The sequence below is a fragment of the Pelophylax lessonae genome (genome assembly GCF_965119305.1).
Source record: "Pelophylax lessonae genome assembly, chromosome: 8".
NCBI lineage: Eukaryota > Metazoa > Chordata > Amphibia > Anura > Ranidae > Pelophylax > Pelophylax lessonae.
In genome coordinates, this window is record NC_138775.1 from 186295871 (window position 1) to 186311899 (window position 16029).

General features: G+C 39.3%; 1 protein-coding gene across 1 annotated transcript in view; it reads right to left on the bottom strand.

Annotated features, from left to right (window-relative positions):
• DPYD (dihydropyrimidine dehydrogenase) overlaps positions 1–16029 on the bottom strand; it is a 1764026-nt gene that overhangs the window by 1101211 nt on the left and 646786 nt on the right. The window contains exons 6-7 of the mRNA XM_082264968.1: positions 14588–14784; positions 12335–12416 (exon numbers count right to left, since the gene is read on the bottom strand). Of these exons, the coding sequence (XP_082121094.1) occupies positions 12335–12416; positions 14588–14784 (279 nt within the window). The remainder of the gene's footprint in view (positions 1–12334; positions 12417–14587; positions 14785–16029) is intronic.

The window sequence follows — 16029 nt, forward strand, 5'->3', positions numbered from 1 at the left end:
CCAACTTTAGGATATCTCCGCTGGCCATTGTTCAGAAGAAGGAGCCTAATACATATCGCCTTATCCATCATTTATCGTTTCCCTTGGATGGGTCTTTGAATGATGAGATTGGTGAGGATGAGGCTTCGGTTCAGTACTCTTCTTTTGAGGATGCGTTGGTCTTTTTAAGAAAGTTGGGAAAAGGGGCTTTGTTGGCTAAGACCGACATTAAATCCGCGTTTCGCCTTTTACCGGTTCATCCTGATTCTTTCAATTCTCTCGGGTTTTTCTTTTTGAATCATTATTTTTTTGACAAATGTCTTCCAATGGGTTGTTCTTTATCGTGTTTTTATTTCGAGTGTTTTTCTTCCTTTCTGGAGTGGGTGGTGTCCGTTAAAGCTGGTTTCAATAATATCGTTCACTATCTGGACGATTTTTTGTTCATGGGTAGGGCTAATTCCACAGACTGTCTGCATTTGCTCGAAACATTTTTTGAGATTTGTGGTCAGTTTGGCGTTCCTCTGGCTCAAGAAAAAACGGAATGGCCCTCTACTAAAGTGCAATTTTTAGGCATCATTATTGATACTGACTTGATGGAATTTAGCCTACCACTCGAAAAGGTTAAAAAATTACAGGACAGCCTGCGGCAGATGATTCGTAAGAAAAAGACGACGTTGAAGGAAATGCAATCTCTGTTAGGTTTGCTAGCATTTGCTTCCAGGATTATACCTTTAGGTAAGTTGTTCTCTCGTAAATTGTACACTGTGATCTCCGGTTTAAAATCCCCCTCTTCTCATGTTAGGTTGTCAGCTGAAATTAAGGAGGATATGATGGTTTGGTTACAGTTTTTGTTACATTTCAATGGTAAGACAATATGGCAAGAGGATTTTATTGTTGACAAGGACTTTTGTCTGTTCACGGACTCGGCGGGCTCGGTGGGTTTTGCCGCTATTTGGCGCACTCACTGGTGCGCTGATTCTTGGCCAAACAAATGGATACAATTGGGTTATACGCGGAACAGCGTGCTGTTGGAACTTTTTCCAATTGTGGTCGCTCTTGAAATTTGGGGACGACATTTCCAGAATAAACGTTTAATGGTTAGGACTGACAATAGGGGTGTTATGTTTGCCATTAACTGTCTTTCCTCCAGATCCCCGCCAGTAATCAGGCTTCTGCGATACCTTGTTTCCACATGTCTACGCTTGAACATATGGATTAAGGCTGCTTATGTACCTGGTAAAGACAACTGTATGGCAGACTCTTTATCTCGTCTGCAGATGGAGCGGTTTTTTCTGTTGTGTCCAGACGCGGACAGGACCGGTTGCCTTTATCCAGATCGGCTTTGGGACATAGTCTAGACCTGGTATCACATAATATTGCGTTTTCGCTCGCCCCGTCTACACTGGCTGGATACCAATCGGCCTGGGAAGTTTGGAAAACGCATCTGTCGTCGATTGGCGTTCCGCACGATTCTTTTTCCGAGTCTTTGGTTTTGTCTTTTTTAAATTTTTTATTCGGTAAACAATACTCTTGGTCGCATATTAATAAATTGTTGTCAGGAATTTCTTTTTTTGTTAGATTGGATAATCATCCTCCATGTTCTTCGTTTTTTTTCGGTGCGTCAAGCTCTGAAAGGTTATAGGAGGTCGACTTGGCACCCTGATCGCAGGGAGGCTATTACTCCTCACATTTTGGAACAGTTGTGTGATGCCGCTGGCCATATTTGTTTTTTTACTTACGAGGCAGCTATGTTCAGAGCAGTTTTCTCAATTATGTTTTTTGCGGCTTTAAGGATTTCCGAGGTCATACACGATGTTCGCCGCAGTAATGCCGGTCTTAAATTTTCGGATATTAGGTTATATGATTCATCCATCGGTCTCTTTCTGCGGTCCTCCAAGACGGACCAACTTGGTATTGGTAAGTGGATACATCTAAACCAGTACATGGATTCTGTTATCTGTCCGGTTTTGTTATTGAAAAGTTTTTTATTATTGAGATCAAACAATGACGGTTCTCTGTTTATTCATCAAAATGGTAACAGTTTGACCAAGTATCAGTTTGATGCAGTATTAAAGAAATGCTTGAAATCTCTGAGGCTGGAGCAACATCATATCTCTTCTCATTCTTTCAGGATCGGCGCGGCTACGGAGGCCGCTAGGCTAGGAGTTAATGTTCAAATGATTAAGAATATAGGTAGATGGAGGTCGGACGCGTTCCGTACCTATGTTCGTCCTAATATTTCTCATTAATCTTTCAGGGTCCCAATGTTTGTCAATTTGGATCGTGGGCCACTCGTTCGTGCACTGGGCTCGAGCAAGGGCCAGGAGACGCTGCTATACCGAAAACATTGGTTTGGACCCTCAAAAGTTTCACGTTCAATGGTTCAGTAAGCGGGGAATGCATTGGAATGATTTTTTACCCGAAATTTGTAGGTTACTGGGGGTCCTTCCGCCCCCAGATGTTATGTTAATCCATCTGGGGGGGAACGACATCGGAAAATTCAGGACACTGGACCTCGTTTTTAAAATAAGGGATGATTTTGGTTATTTGAGGTCTAGGTGTCCGGGAACTCGTTTTATATTCTCAGAAATTATTCCTAGGCTGTTATGGTTTAAGGATGGTCAGCTCAAGCCCCTTGAAAGGGTTAGGAAGCGGATTAATAGGGCCGTAACTAAGTTGCTGTGTGGAATTGGTGTCTTTTCTTTCAGGCATTTGGAACTGGAAGGTGGGATTCCAGATTTTTATAGAATTAACAATGTGCATCTGTCAGATCTGGGCATTGACGTGTTTAATGCTAACCTGGGCACATGCATAGAAAAGGCCGCGTTGGGAGGCTATGAGCCTCCTGTCTTTTGGATAAATTCTGAAAGTTATTTGGATTTGTTTTGACCCGGATTTTAATGATCAGGTCAACTTTTAAGTATTACTTTGTTAATGAATTTAACAAGCATTAAACGGCCGCGGCCTTTTGAATTCCAAAGCTATGTGTAGTCTCATTTATTTTAATATAAGTTAAGTTAGTAATAAGTCCTGTCTGCCATCCCATGTAAGAAGAAAGGGGCTTGAATGAGCCCCTTTCTTCAGATGGGATGGTGACAGGCAAAAGCTATTTCAAAAAAGAGCTGCTAGTTATGTTTTAGTATAGGTCATCCTGTTACTAGGGCAGATTAGGCATATAGCTTTATGTTAGGTCAAATAAGCCCCCAATCATATCATTCTAGACCTGTAGCTAGGGAGTTTAGATTTTATTCCAGTTTAAGCTTGTTTTCTTCCCGCCCTCAGAGCCTGCCTATGTTTATAAAAAGGGGGCTCATCCGCACAAGCAGTCACTCGCCTCAGGAGAGATCGACGTGTCAAGATTCAGCTTTTCGTCTCCCCCCCCCCACCCCTTTTTCCTTCTGTCGCGGACAGTTTATGCCTGTTTTGGTCCCCTTTGTGTAATGCAAAGGGGGACAATGTTTATGATGGTTGATGTTTAAGTTATTCATATATGGATAAATTCTGAAAGTTATTTGGATTTGTTTTGACCCGGATTTTAATGATCAGGTCAACTTTTAAGTATTACTTTGTTAATGAATTTAACAAGCATTAAACGGCCGCTGCCTTTTGAATTCCAAAGCTATGTGTAGTCTCATTTATTTTAATATAAGTTAAGTTAGTAATAAGTCCTGTCTGCCATCCCATAGGCAGGGTAGTCAGTGGATTGTGTGTTCAGTCAGTTTAGTGCAGTCAGTGCAGTGTAGTGTAGTGTAGTGTAGTGTAGTGTAGTGTAGTGCTGTGATTCTTGTGTAACAAAAGTGTAGTGGTGCCACTGAAGTGTTGGTGTATGCAACACATCTGTGTCAATCTACTGATCCCATTTTTTCATTGATATATATATATATATATATATATATATATATTTTTTTTTTTCTTGCAGCATCCGGTCTTGTTGCTCGATTAATAGTACTCCATCATCTGTGTCGCAGGTGCTATTCCTTTTGCTTCAGCAGTGATTTTACTTTTTTTGTGGCGCAGCAGCACTAATAATATTTAGGGCATAACTGCTGTCCCCCTTCTGCATCACAGGTGCTATTCCTTCTGCGTCGCCAGTGGTTTTCTCTTTTTTGTGGTGCAGCAGCACTAATAATATTTAGGGCATAATTGTTTTCCCCCCCTTCTGCGTCGCAGGTGTTCCTCTTTCTGCATCAGCAGTGGTTTCCTTTTTTTTTTTCGCAACAGCACTAAAAATATTTGAGGCATGATTGTTGTTGATCCATTCTGCATTGCAGGCATTCCTCTTCTGCGTCAGCAGTGGTTCCCTTTTTGGCTTTATTATTTTTTTCTTTATAATTTCTTTATTCTTCTTTAAAAGGACAGGCTCAGGACAGGCTCGGGGGAGCTTGGCTTCTTTTCGCCACATCAGTGGTTGCTGATAAAGGATGCATGCACTGTCCTGTCACCATTTGAGGAGGCCACAAGGATGTCAAGCCATGACAATGCATGCATTAGTGACAATATAAACAGGCAAAAAATTTTGGGGGAGCATACCCATGTATTTCTAAAGCTGCTGCAGCTATGAACCAAAAGACATGTATATTAAAAAAGAATAGCGCGCAAATGCAAAAGAAATAACTACCAAATCTGAAGACAATCCATAAATAAAAAAGGGGGTTTGGTCCCACCATATGGCCATATCATGCTCAAGCCCACTACTGCGTCAAAGTACCCCATTATCAGTGGGTCCTACACTATCCATAAAAAAGGGGTGAATGCAGCCTCTCTAACCCTTGGAGATAACACTCCTTGCTGGGAGAGATGTGCAACTGCACTACAAGGGACTCCTCCTATATCTACTTGATATTGGACACTGAAAGAGTACAGGTGTGTGTGGGGGGTGGGGTGCTCAACCTCAGAAGTCATCTCTTTTTCATGGATAGTGTAGGACCCACTGATAATGGGGTACTTTGACGCAGTAGTGGGCTTGAGCACGATATGGCCATATGGTGGGACCAAACCCCCATTTTTATTTATGGATTGTCTTCAGATTTGGTAGTTATTTCTTTTGCATTTGCGCGCTATTCTTTTTTATTAGTGACAATATCCATCTAGCCTTCCTGATGGAGCACACGCTTCGTGGAATCATGGACAGTGTAATTGAGGCAGAACAGCAGGAGGAAGAGGAGGACTTCCTTTCCTCCCAAGGCCCCCTTTATGCAGATACCATTCCTGAGGGGCCACAAAACACACAGTAGGAAGAGGATTGTGGCAGCATGAACGTATTATTCAAGGGAGGGATTTCATTCCCCAGAAACCTCAGGAGTTGTATGTGTCTGGGGAGAGGTAGTTCCTGACAATGTCATCCTTAGTGACCCAGAGGACTCAGAATCTAATGCCTCCTTAAAAACTTATGCTGCATGGGCTCCCTGATGCTGCAAATCCTGCAAAACGGCCAGAGGATTAGTGGTATCAAGGAGAGGGATCATTACTGTTTGGCAACCCTTCTTGATCCATGAAACATCTTGAGGATGTCTTGAAGAAAAATTTGTGTAACACCTTTCCAGATACTGGGAGGTTACCATTTCCTTGGCAACGTATTTCTGAGGCTTTGTTCGGTCAAAGGTAGAGTGGTGGAGAAGGCAGCCAGCTGACCGATGCCTTTAAAAAATTCTTAAGACCTCAGCACCCAGGGCTGTTAGGTTTAAGCAACTATGGGCAGTATCTACATCATATGCATGATTATCTAGGGGCAAGAGCAGACTTAGAGACATTTCCAACTGAGCATCCACTGGGTCTTGAGGATGGACCACTGGCCAGAACTTGCTCAACATGCAATTGAGCTACTGGCCTGTCCTGTTTCCAGCATGCTTTCTTAGTGGACATTCGGTGCTACTGGAGGTTTTATGATGGATAAAAGAGTGGGTCTGTCCACAGACTCCGTTGACATTTATCAAAATGAATCAGTCCTGGAACAACAGCAGCTTTTAAACCCCTGATGCTGTAACCGATTAAATTTGTTAGGGATCTGGGATTCCTTAAAGACTGCCTATGCTATTCCTGAATCTTGATTTTGCTAGCTTCCAACAATGTTTTTGGTTTAGGGCATCACCAACACCCAAGGCCCAATTTTTCCGCACCTGTATGACAGGTGCATGTAATTTAAATTTTTCCTTCTATCTTTTAACAGCAGGACTCTTCCTGCACCCAACAAGAGTAACTGTAGGAGGTTACAGTGTTCAGGCACCACTAGAGATGGGTGAACAGTTTGAGCTGAGCATAAGTTTAGCCTGAACATCGCCCATTCAGGTACTCGCTAACACCTGAATTTTCTCGGCACTTAGTGGAATGTTCGCCCGCCGAGCGAACAGTCAACAGGTTGTTAAGGCTTCCCTGTTGAGAGCTAAATTTAAAAAAACAATTGTAAAAAAAAATGTAAATTGAAAAAAAGTGGAGTAAAAACAGCTTAGGAGCCCCGTTGGGTCTGGTATGGGTTTTTGGGGAACCCCATGACAGAATTAAGAAAAAAAAATGGTGTGGGTCCCCCCAAAAATCCATACCATACCCTCATCTGAGCAAGCAGCTTGGCAGGCCAGTAAAGGGGGGGACGAGCAAGCGCTCCCACCCCCCCGAATTATACCAGGCTGCTTGCCCTCAACATGCCACCCACCCCCCATGTTGAGGGCATGCAGCCTGGTATGGTTCAGGAAGAGGGGGGCGCTCGCTCATTCTTCCCCCTTTCCTGACCTGCCAGGCTGCATTCTTGGATAAGGATCTGGTATTCCTGATCCCGGCACCTGCAACAACTGTGATTTCCCCAACATCGGCAGCGCTACAGGTCCAGGAACTTCTGCCTGACATGTCCCACAACAAGAATTCTCCAGCAGGTACCCGCAAGCTCACTGAATTCTTTAGTGGCCCCACAACCCCAGGACACCCAAGATGGTTCCAGCTACATGTGGGAGCATCACCTCTGGCTTCTCAGTGTGCTCCTTCCCATTCTGCAGCCAAAGTGAGTGATTCTGCAGCCCCATGTGGGGATCGCTTCAGGGATGGCAGCCTTCTCTCCATATGCTTTGCCTTCACACTCAACGTCAGTAAGCAAGAAACACCTTACTTTCTACTGTGCTGCTGATCAGTACCATGATATTGATTCTGATGAGGAGCAAGATGCTTTCTTGGCTACCTAACAAACCACAGACAACCCTGTGTCTGAAGACTTGCAGAAACACATGCTCGTCTCTTCAAAAACATATTTACTCAAATCTATCTCTCATATGCAATTTCATTTAGATGACCTTGGGGGCACACTTGAGCATCAACTAAGCAACTATGTCAGTGCTTACAATGAGCTAGTGGATGTACATTATAGTCAGAGGAGCTATAACGTATCACTGCTAAACTAGTGGACCTAGAGGATCGCTCACGCAGGAATACCATCAAGATTAGAGGTATTCCTGAAACTGTTCCTCCTGCAGAGCTCTTCCATTACCTGCAACAATTTTTTAAGGTCCTGGTCTCTTCACTCACCACATTGGACCTTACTATTGCCAGGGCACATAGAATCTTCAAAACATTGCACATCCCAGCAGATAAACCACTCATTGTCCTTGCTCATCTCCATTTACTAAAATCAAAAGAGCGTATTCTACTAGCAGCTAAAAAAATGACAGCCTTCCCTGAGCCTTATGTTCCCTTAACATTGTACACAAATATTTCAGAAGCTATTCTGCTCAAAAATGGAAGGAGCTTGTACCGCTTACCTCCATCCTAAATTAACAGATTGTCCCCTATATGTGGAGCTTCCCTACAAAGCTTTTTGTCACCTTTCAAGGAAAATCTGTCACCATACACCACCTTGAGCAGGGCTTGAAGCAACGCCATAAGTATGGTTTATACCCACCTCCGGAAAATGATTCCTCCAACTGAACTCTTCTGCATCGCATCTATGACCACAGGCAATCAATTAATAACAATTTAACTATCATTTACCTGCATGTAGCCTTAAGTTATTGTGGCCTTTAAAATTATTTGCAATATTTCCCTGTGCTGGACAAGCACAGATTTTGTTGCCAGTGGGATATCTGGCTCCAGCACCCTTATTGTACGTTGCAGCTTTAAACATGAAATCCCTCTCCCCTTTAGATTCCCATTACTGAAGCCTTATAATCATTGCCTCTCTCAATAGGAGCACATCTTTGCTCTGATTTTTGTGTTTTGTACTCTGTTCCTACTCTCCAGATTACATACTGTAAGCCTAGTGTCATTCACTTTGTACCACTTGTACCAGCACCTGCCCACCTTCCTCCCTTCCTTCCTTTTCCCTTTCCTTTCTCTTCTTTTGCACTTTCCCAGTGCAGTTTTTCTTATTTACCTTTGTTACTTCTATAGACAACCATCATATCATATATCATTTAATTTTTTTATTTATTTTTTGTTGAAAAATGTTCCTCAATAAAGATATATTGAAACTAAATATATGTTTCCAATCTATCTGGGATATATAAATAGAATACTAGAAAGAATTCCACTGCCTGGCCAAAAAAAAAGTCGCCACCCAAAAAAAAAAAGATCACACACGTTGGACCGCCTTTAGCTTTAATAGCGACACGCATTCACTGTGGCATTGTTTCGATAAGCTTCTGCAATGTCACAAGATTTATTTCCATCCAGTGTTGCAATAATTTTTCACCAAGATGTTGTATTAATGATGGGAAAGTCGGACGACTGCGCAAAGCCTTCTCCAGCACATCCCAAATATTCTCAGTAGGGTTAAGTTCTGGACTCTGGTGGCCAAACCATGTGTGGAAATGATGTCTCATGCTCCCTGAAACACCCCTTTACAATTTGAACCCCATGAATCCTGACATTGTCATCTTGCAACTTGCCTGTGCCATCAGGGAAGAAAAAATCCATTGATCGAATACACTAGTAATTCAGTATATTCAGGTAGTCAGCGGACCTCATTCTTTGGGCACATGCAATCACTATCTAATAGGAATTTTTGGTGGCAAATTTTTTTTTTTCTGCCAGGCAGTGTATATTGTTACCTTTCCTAGAGAAAATGCTGCTCCAAGCCATAGGCATTTGGTTTACATAATCTTTGCTCAGAAGGAAGGTCAACCAGTCTGAATTTTGATATTGTTGTTCATCAGAGACCATATAAACAAACAAATAAGGTCTTGGCCATGTGACCAGCACTAATGAGAAAACAGAGAAGCATTTCATCCAGGAAAGGTAAGCATTGTGACCATGCATTATCCTTTATTGAACTAAACCAGTAGTTGAACTCCAGCATCAATGTTGTCACCTCTGTCCAGTTGGAAGAGGCCTATAAAGTTGTAAAGCCCAACCAGGAATATGGTTCTTTGCAGGAAAGGTATGAAAACCATCCTATCGTATCTTTATTAATTCCAAAAAAAAATTAACTACAATGTACAAATATCCATAGACCCAGAAAATTCCATGCATATTGTTCCTAAAGACCAGAAAAACTGGATCAGGTGTTGGCTTCTCTTATCTCTGAAGTACTGCACTGCTAAGATATCCCAACCTGTATTCCCAAGTCTGCCAGAATGTAGTCACCTGTGCAAAGCCAAATCATGGATTCTTTATGAGAAGAACATTTGCTTTACCTATTCAGGAAAAAGCAACAGTTTTACAATAATGTCTCCCTCCCCAGCAACACATACTTGCATTCCTTTTTCAGACTCTGCTTCTAAAATTGGAGGTAAGCAAGTGTGAAGACTGAGGCATTATAATTGGAGTTTACATAGGCCTGAGGGCTCTATCACCCACCCCTATGTAGCATTATGGGCCAATCAGCAAATACCAGTGCCGTCACATGAGAGGAAGGAGATTTTGTCACTAGTTTCTACATACGTGGAAGTACTGAGCATTTTGTTTGAGCTGTAATCATCTAAAAAGACTGGCAAGGGATCATGGGAAAAGCAGGCACTGCTCTGGAGGGGACCAAAAATTGCACTTGTTGTTCTACCCTGTAATGATGAGGCACAGGTTATCCTATAAGAAATTTGTACCTAGTCAAGGAATCACACTATTCTAAAAACTGCCACCTTTCAAGGAACCCCGCCCCCCCATTTTAGCAGAAAGTGAATTCACAACCAAATCCCTATATTTTACAATTTGAAAGAATGAAGCAGTTGGGGTAGGGTTGTGACCCCCCATCTTCAGTTAGGACAAGATTAGTAAAATTAAGCATTCTTTGACACATCTGTTCATACAAATAATGACTTTTTAGTGCTAGTAAAATTATCCCTTCAAGTTTATAACACAATTCATCCTCCAGCAACATTTTACCCAAAGTTCTGAAAATGTAAAGTATTCAAACCACAAAGTGGTATTCAGCTAATATACATTTGTATACCATTCATTCTGAATAAGAATATTTCCATTACATGCATTTTTGTCAACAATATCTCCAATTTTCCCGTTATTATGTACCGGATGCAGTTGCGTCAAATGTTTGTACAACACTGCAATCCTGGAGAGCATAGGGAGCCAGGGTCATGGCACAATAATGAAAATGTGTGGAAATTTACTGCTAAAAGCAAACATCTCATTACAGTGTTCTTGCATTGCAATATGCTAGTAAACTACTAAAAGCACATGCATTTTTCTACTCTGGGGAAAATAAAGGAGAAACAGCATTGTAAAAGTAGAGTTTATGTTCATAATATAACCTCAATGCAGAAATTGTATTTATAATGTGCATTTTTTTCTAGCAAATAGTATATTTTATGCTTACAATGTAAGCTAAAAACCTTATATTTATAGTGTTCTGCATTAAAAAAAAAAAAAAAAATGCAGGGTGAGTTGTATATTCAGCACGTCTTTCCTATTATACTAAGCATAAGAAAGTCAAGCACACAAAGGATTTACAGTACTATTGCTGATGGTTTGCTCTGTCTTTAGTGAATCTTGCATTTATTCTTATCTTAACAAATTGTCCTATACTACAAAACAATATGCAGTGACATAGGGTTGTCATCCTTTCCCTTCACTTGTGATCTTATGTGCGCCCAATACCAATATACTTATTATTATCTTAAAAAGACCCTAAAGCGGAGCAGCACCCAAATTGCCATTACGTATTGGCTTAATTGTTCAGGATATAGATAAGAAACTTCTGATAAGTTAAAGTGGTTGTAAAGGATTTTTTTTTAAAACGACAAACATCTCCATGCTTACCTGCTCTGGCCAAGTGGCCAAGGCAGGGGTCCTGGTTCACACGTTTTTATTCCCGGCTTCCAGGCAATCCAGACTGTTATGCCTTGTACATGTCATTTTTATTGCAGTTAAATTTTATTCATTTATTACATGCTTTCTGTTTAATATACGACACTGTGTAATTTTGTGCTTTTGTTTTTTCTTTTGTTTTACAGTGATTTAAGAGTGCACCTACTCTGGTCCAAGAGCACCTACTCTGGTCCAAGAGCACTACCCTCAAAGTTAGACTATTGCAGATTAGTTTCTGAGCTACCCCTGTTTTATTTAATGCTAGTACTAGATCTTTACTTAATCTATAATCATTAGGATTGTATTTAGCACATGATTGTAATTGCGTTCTTTTATCCTTATTATTGAAATTGTCTTTTTATCCATTTTATGTTTGTTGACTTGATCAATTGCTTGGAGCTTTTTGATAAATTAGGAGCAGGGTAAATTAGACTGGTGTTGGGCACTGTTTTTTTTTTTGTGTCCTCCATAGCCCAAATAATTTACTCACTGCTAGAAGAGTGAGCTGAGCTGATTGAAAGCACTTTTTGCTTTATGCTTTGAGGATGAATTACTACATGGTGTTACAGCTACAGAGATCACTGAGTGCTTGTTTTAAAGTAAATTATTTTGCTGCTTGCTTACAGGTAAATGTTTGAATATTCAGAACCTATCCATAGTTGTACTTTAAAGTTAGGATACTGATTCTGTATTTCTATTTCATGCAACACAATACAGATGCTAGAAAATGTGTAGAGGGAAACAAGCATTATATAAATGTTTTGCAACAAACACAGAACATTATTGACATTCACATATATAAGATTGTGTTTTAGCAGATTTGGTTAGGTAATTCTGTTGCTTGCTTATAGTCATTGCAAGGAACCCCTAAAGCAACGTAACTTTGTTTTGTTTCTTTTTTTTAACGGACAATTAATCACATGTGGGCATGGCGAATGAGAACTATCGATTGCCCTTTTCCAGACTTCTGGCATTCAGACAGCAGACAGACAAATGCCCTGAGCAATAGGAAGCATCTCTCTACCACAGCCTACTGATGCTTTTAATTGTTTGCTACTAATGGACATGGTATTTAGCAGTTTACGTCTGGCAGATTAATTTATGTTATCATTATCATTACCTTAACACCGAGGTCCTTCATCAGCTCAATTTCAAAACTGACAACATCATATGGCAAACGGAACTGAGGGATTTCTGAAGCACTGTAAAAACACATAACCCAGATATGATTGAGATTTATTAAACCCTACAAAGTATTATTTAACATTTTCGAAAAGTTCAGCCAATAATAAGAAACAGATTAATGGGTAACTCAAACTGGAACTGATCATTAGAATGTAAAACTTGGAACATAGCTAAAAGTACTATGCAATGATTCTTGACACATTAGCCTTGTGATCACTAACTTAGAATGTCTGGATTATGCTGCAATAATAGATGACACAACCTGCATTAAAACACATTTGTTTTCCTGTGTATTGTCAAAGATCACAAGAATAAATAAATAAAAAACAGTAATAATTTTGTTTGAAAAACACTGTTGAAGTTCAAAAGCATTCACAAAACAAAAAACAATGTCAAAGTGGAAAACAGCCAAATAGATTTTTGAAATACATTGTTGTTTACTGTTTTACCTGTCAAAAGATTAGTCATTCTGTTTGGCCAGCCACATAATTTATATACCCAAATCCCACTGCTCAGTTAGGAAGATTACTTCTCTTCTTCCTGGTTCAGCTTTACCACTTCCCAATGTCATTGTACTGCTAATTAATGTGATGCATCAATGATGATTAATTTTTTAATGAGTAGGCTGGAGGCTTACAGTTGACACAGGAAGCTGCAAAGCTGAAACAGGGGAATCATATGCATGGCTATACAGTTTGGCAGAGGCATATGACTCACAAGACTTGATGATTAGAATTGCATATCCTTTGGCAGAAAAGCATTAAACAACAATTCATTCCAACAATGTATGCAACTCTTTTTTTTTTAACATTTCACTCTTTAGAATGTCACTCTATAAAGAGCAACACAAAGTCTAAAATATTCATCTCTTCTGGAGTAAATGCTCCATTGAGTTCCCTCCAGTGCTCACTACATTACCAAACTCTACAAATATGATCAGGTGATTGTTGATTGGGAAGGGTCAGAGTTCAGATTCACTGATCCTTCCCTTCAGCAGTGATTTTGTAGATACAAAGTAAGGTTTTAGTGATATAACCAGCACTGGAGATTGCTTACACCATAATTTATTTAGGAAAGGTAAGTATTTCAGGTATTCTAATAATGTATTTATCCATTCCATCTGGACTATTTATATTTGAGCATGCATACATTTTAAAGGCTTTACAGAATCTGGGATTCACAAAAATCCCCAAAAAAATGTTCTTCTGCTGAAGAGAGAATTTAATTATCTCTTTTGAATCACTTTATTTCCCAGTGGCTAGAGGTACCACTTTGAGATTTTTTTATGACAGAATAAGTACTGGCTTTCCATACAAAATGAAAAGTCAAGTAACTGCATCACTTGGGATCTTGTAAATTTCTTTTTGCATTTCACTTCAAAGAGAAGACTACTACCATGGATAGTTGCATATAAGCCACCCACTAAGGAGGCTCTACGGGGCCTTCCTTGGTCCATTTTGTTGCTTTCCTTGCAACCTCTTTTTTCTTTGAGAAGCAGGGTTCCCCTAATGTTCCAAAGAAGAGACCTCAGCCTTAAGAAAAATATTAGTCCTTCCCAATAATAAAAGGAGGGATAATATCATTGCCTCCAGGCAGAATGATCACTGTCAGAAACTGCAGATCATAGTACTGAAGGTAAAGTACATTTTTACACAGAGTTTTCACAGCTGCTGAGGATTGCTGAAGAACTGTGACATGAGAGCAGGAACAATGAAAAACCTACAATAGCCTATGTACATATACACTGTTAGATGAGATAATAATGAGGAATTTTTTTTGTCACCTTAAATCTCACGTGACTTCACAGATAAAGTTTGCATAATACAGGATTGATACAGTAGTGTAAAAGTGGGCTATTCTGTGTTTGAATTGTTATTAGAATGATGGATCCTGACCAGGCTTCATGACATGTCTTTTTTACTCTCGACGTGACATTTAAAGTATTTTTATTATTGTGTGATTTATAATTCAACCCACAAATTTACAGTATGGTATATGCTTATTTTTCTAGAATACTGTGATGCTTGTAATACCACCAGCACCAATCAGATGCCAGATGATATTTGTGCTGTGTAGGTTATCAAATAAAAAAAAGGTATGTGAATGGTTTACTGTGACTGACTTTAAACATTTTTCATACAAAAAGAGAAGAGTCTCTTCACTCTGCATTAAATATCTTAATTTTTACCTTAACCCTCCAGCATAATTTTGCTTCTCATATACAGTAATTTCAGAATATCCAAGCCGGGCTAGAAAGGAGGCACAGCTGATGCTTGCGGGCCCAGCACCAATAAGAGCAATCCTTGTCTTGTATGATGCTGGCATATCCTCAACAGGAGGGAGCATAGGATTTCTTATCTGAGGGACCTTCATTGCTTTAAAAATCTAAAAAAAAAAAAAAAAAAAGCAAAAAGAAAACATATTAAATCCTTTCATCACTATCCAGATTTTGGAACACAGATGCCACTGTGTTTATATATCCCCTAATAATCACACTGTAATGTGTGAGCAGCTGGGGTTACCCTCATTACTGTGTTATTATGTCTTATATACCACCTGTGAACTTTGAAATGCTTTAAAAAGTCATCACTTTTGACATGCAGATAATATAAATAGATAACTTATTCTTGTCCTCAGGTGATTTGACATAATACTTTCCAGTACAGTACATGTCAATTTACAGAGAAACTATCTTTTATCTCACTTGTTTGCTGTTGTATCATTTTCATTGCATAATATTTGAAATGTTCAAACTGGGTTAATATATTGCTTTTAATGAAAAAAAGCAAATTTGTACTGCAATACCTATGGTCATTTAAAGTCTACAGTATGTTTAGCAAAAACGTTTTTAATTTTTGAAACTTTGGAAAGAGTAGGAACAAATCTCAACATTTTATAGAATACAAATTACAATTGAAACAAGAACAGGTGTCTCCATTAGAAGATTTACCAGTACCTTGTAATGGCAGAAAAATATTGGATTTCCTATCACCCTCTTTTCCGGTGACAACGGTCATCAGGACAAATAGAGGCTTTATTGATGCTAACAAGAGGGGGCAACATTGAAAAATTTCATAAATGGTATAGGTGGCGTACTGGACCCATAATAAAAGCCTTAGAAATTAGATTGAAAAATTAAGATGGCAGTGTACAAATTGATGGACACTGTTGGGTTTTTGGGGAGAAAGCTATGTATATAATAAAAAAGAGTGCAAATGTAGGTGGAAAGTCCAGTTAGTATGTTTTAGTATGTTTTTAATGTTTTAGTATTTGAGGTGCTAATGAATAGCCAAGATTTTTTAGGAGTTTCATTCCCCCACCTCCTTCAAAGAAATTAAAGTCAATATAACTGCATACAGAGTATGTTTTTAAAAAAACCCATTAAAAATAGTACTAAAATTGTATAGTAATTGTCAATTTTGGTAATCTATATTGCGAGAGTTACATACATGGATTAGAGATTTACTATATATGAATTATATATCACATTTATGGAATATAAAAAGTTTATAAAATAACTTATTTACATGCATTTATGTAAAACTAAAGAAAAGCATTGCATATTCATTGTTTTTGATGCTTAGCACTAAAGCCTTGCACAGCTAGGTTCCTGGGTTGTAAGAATGAGTG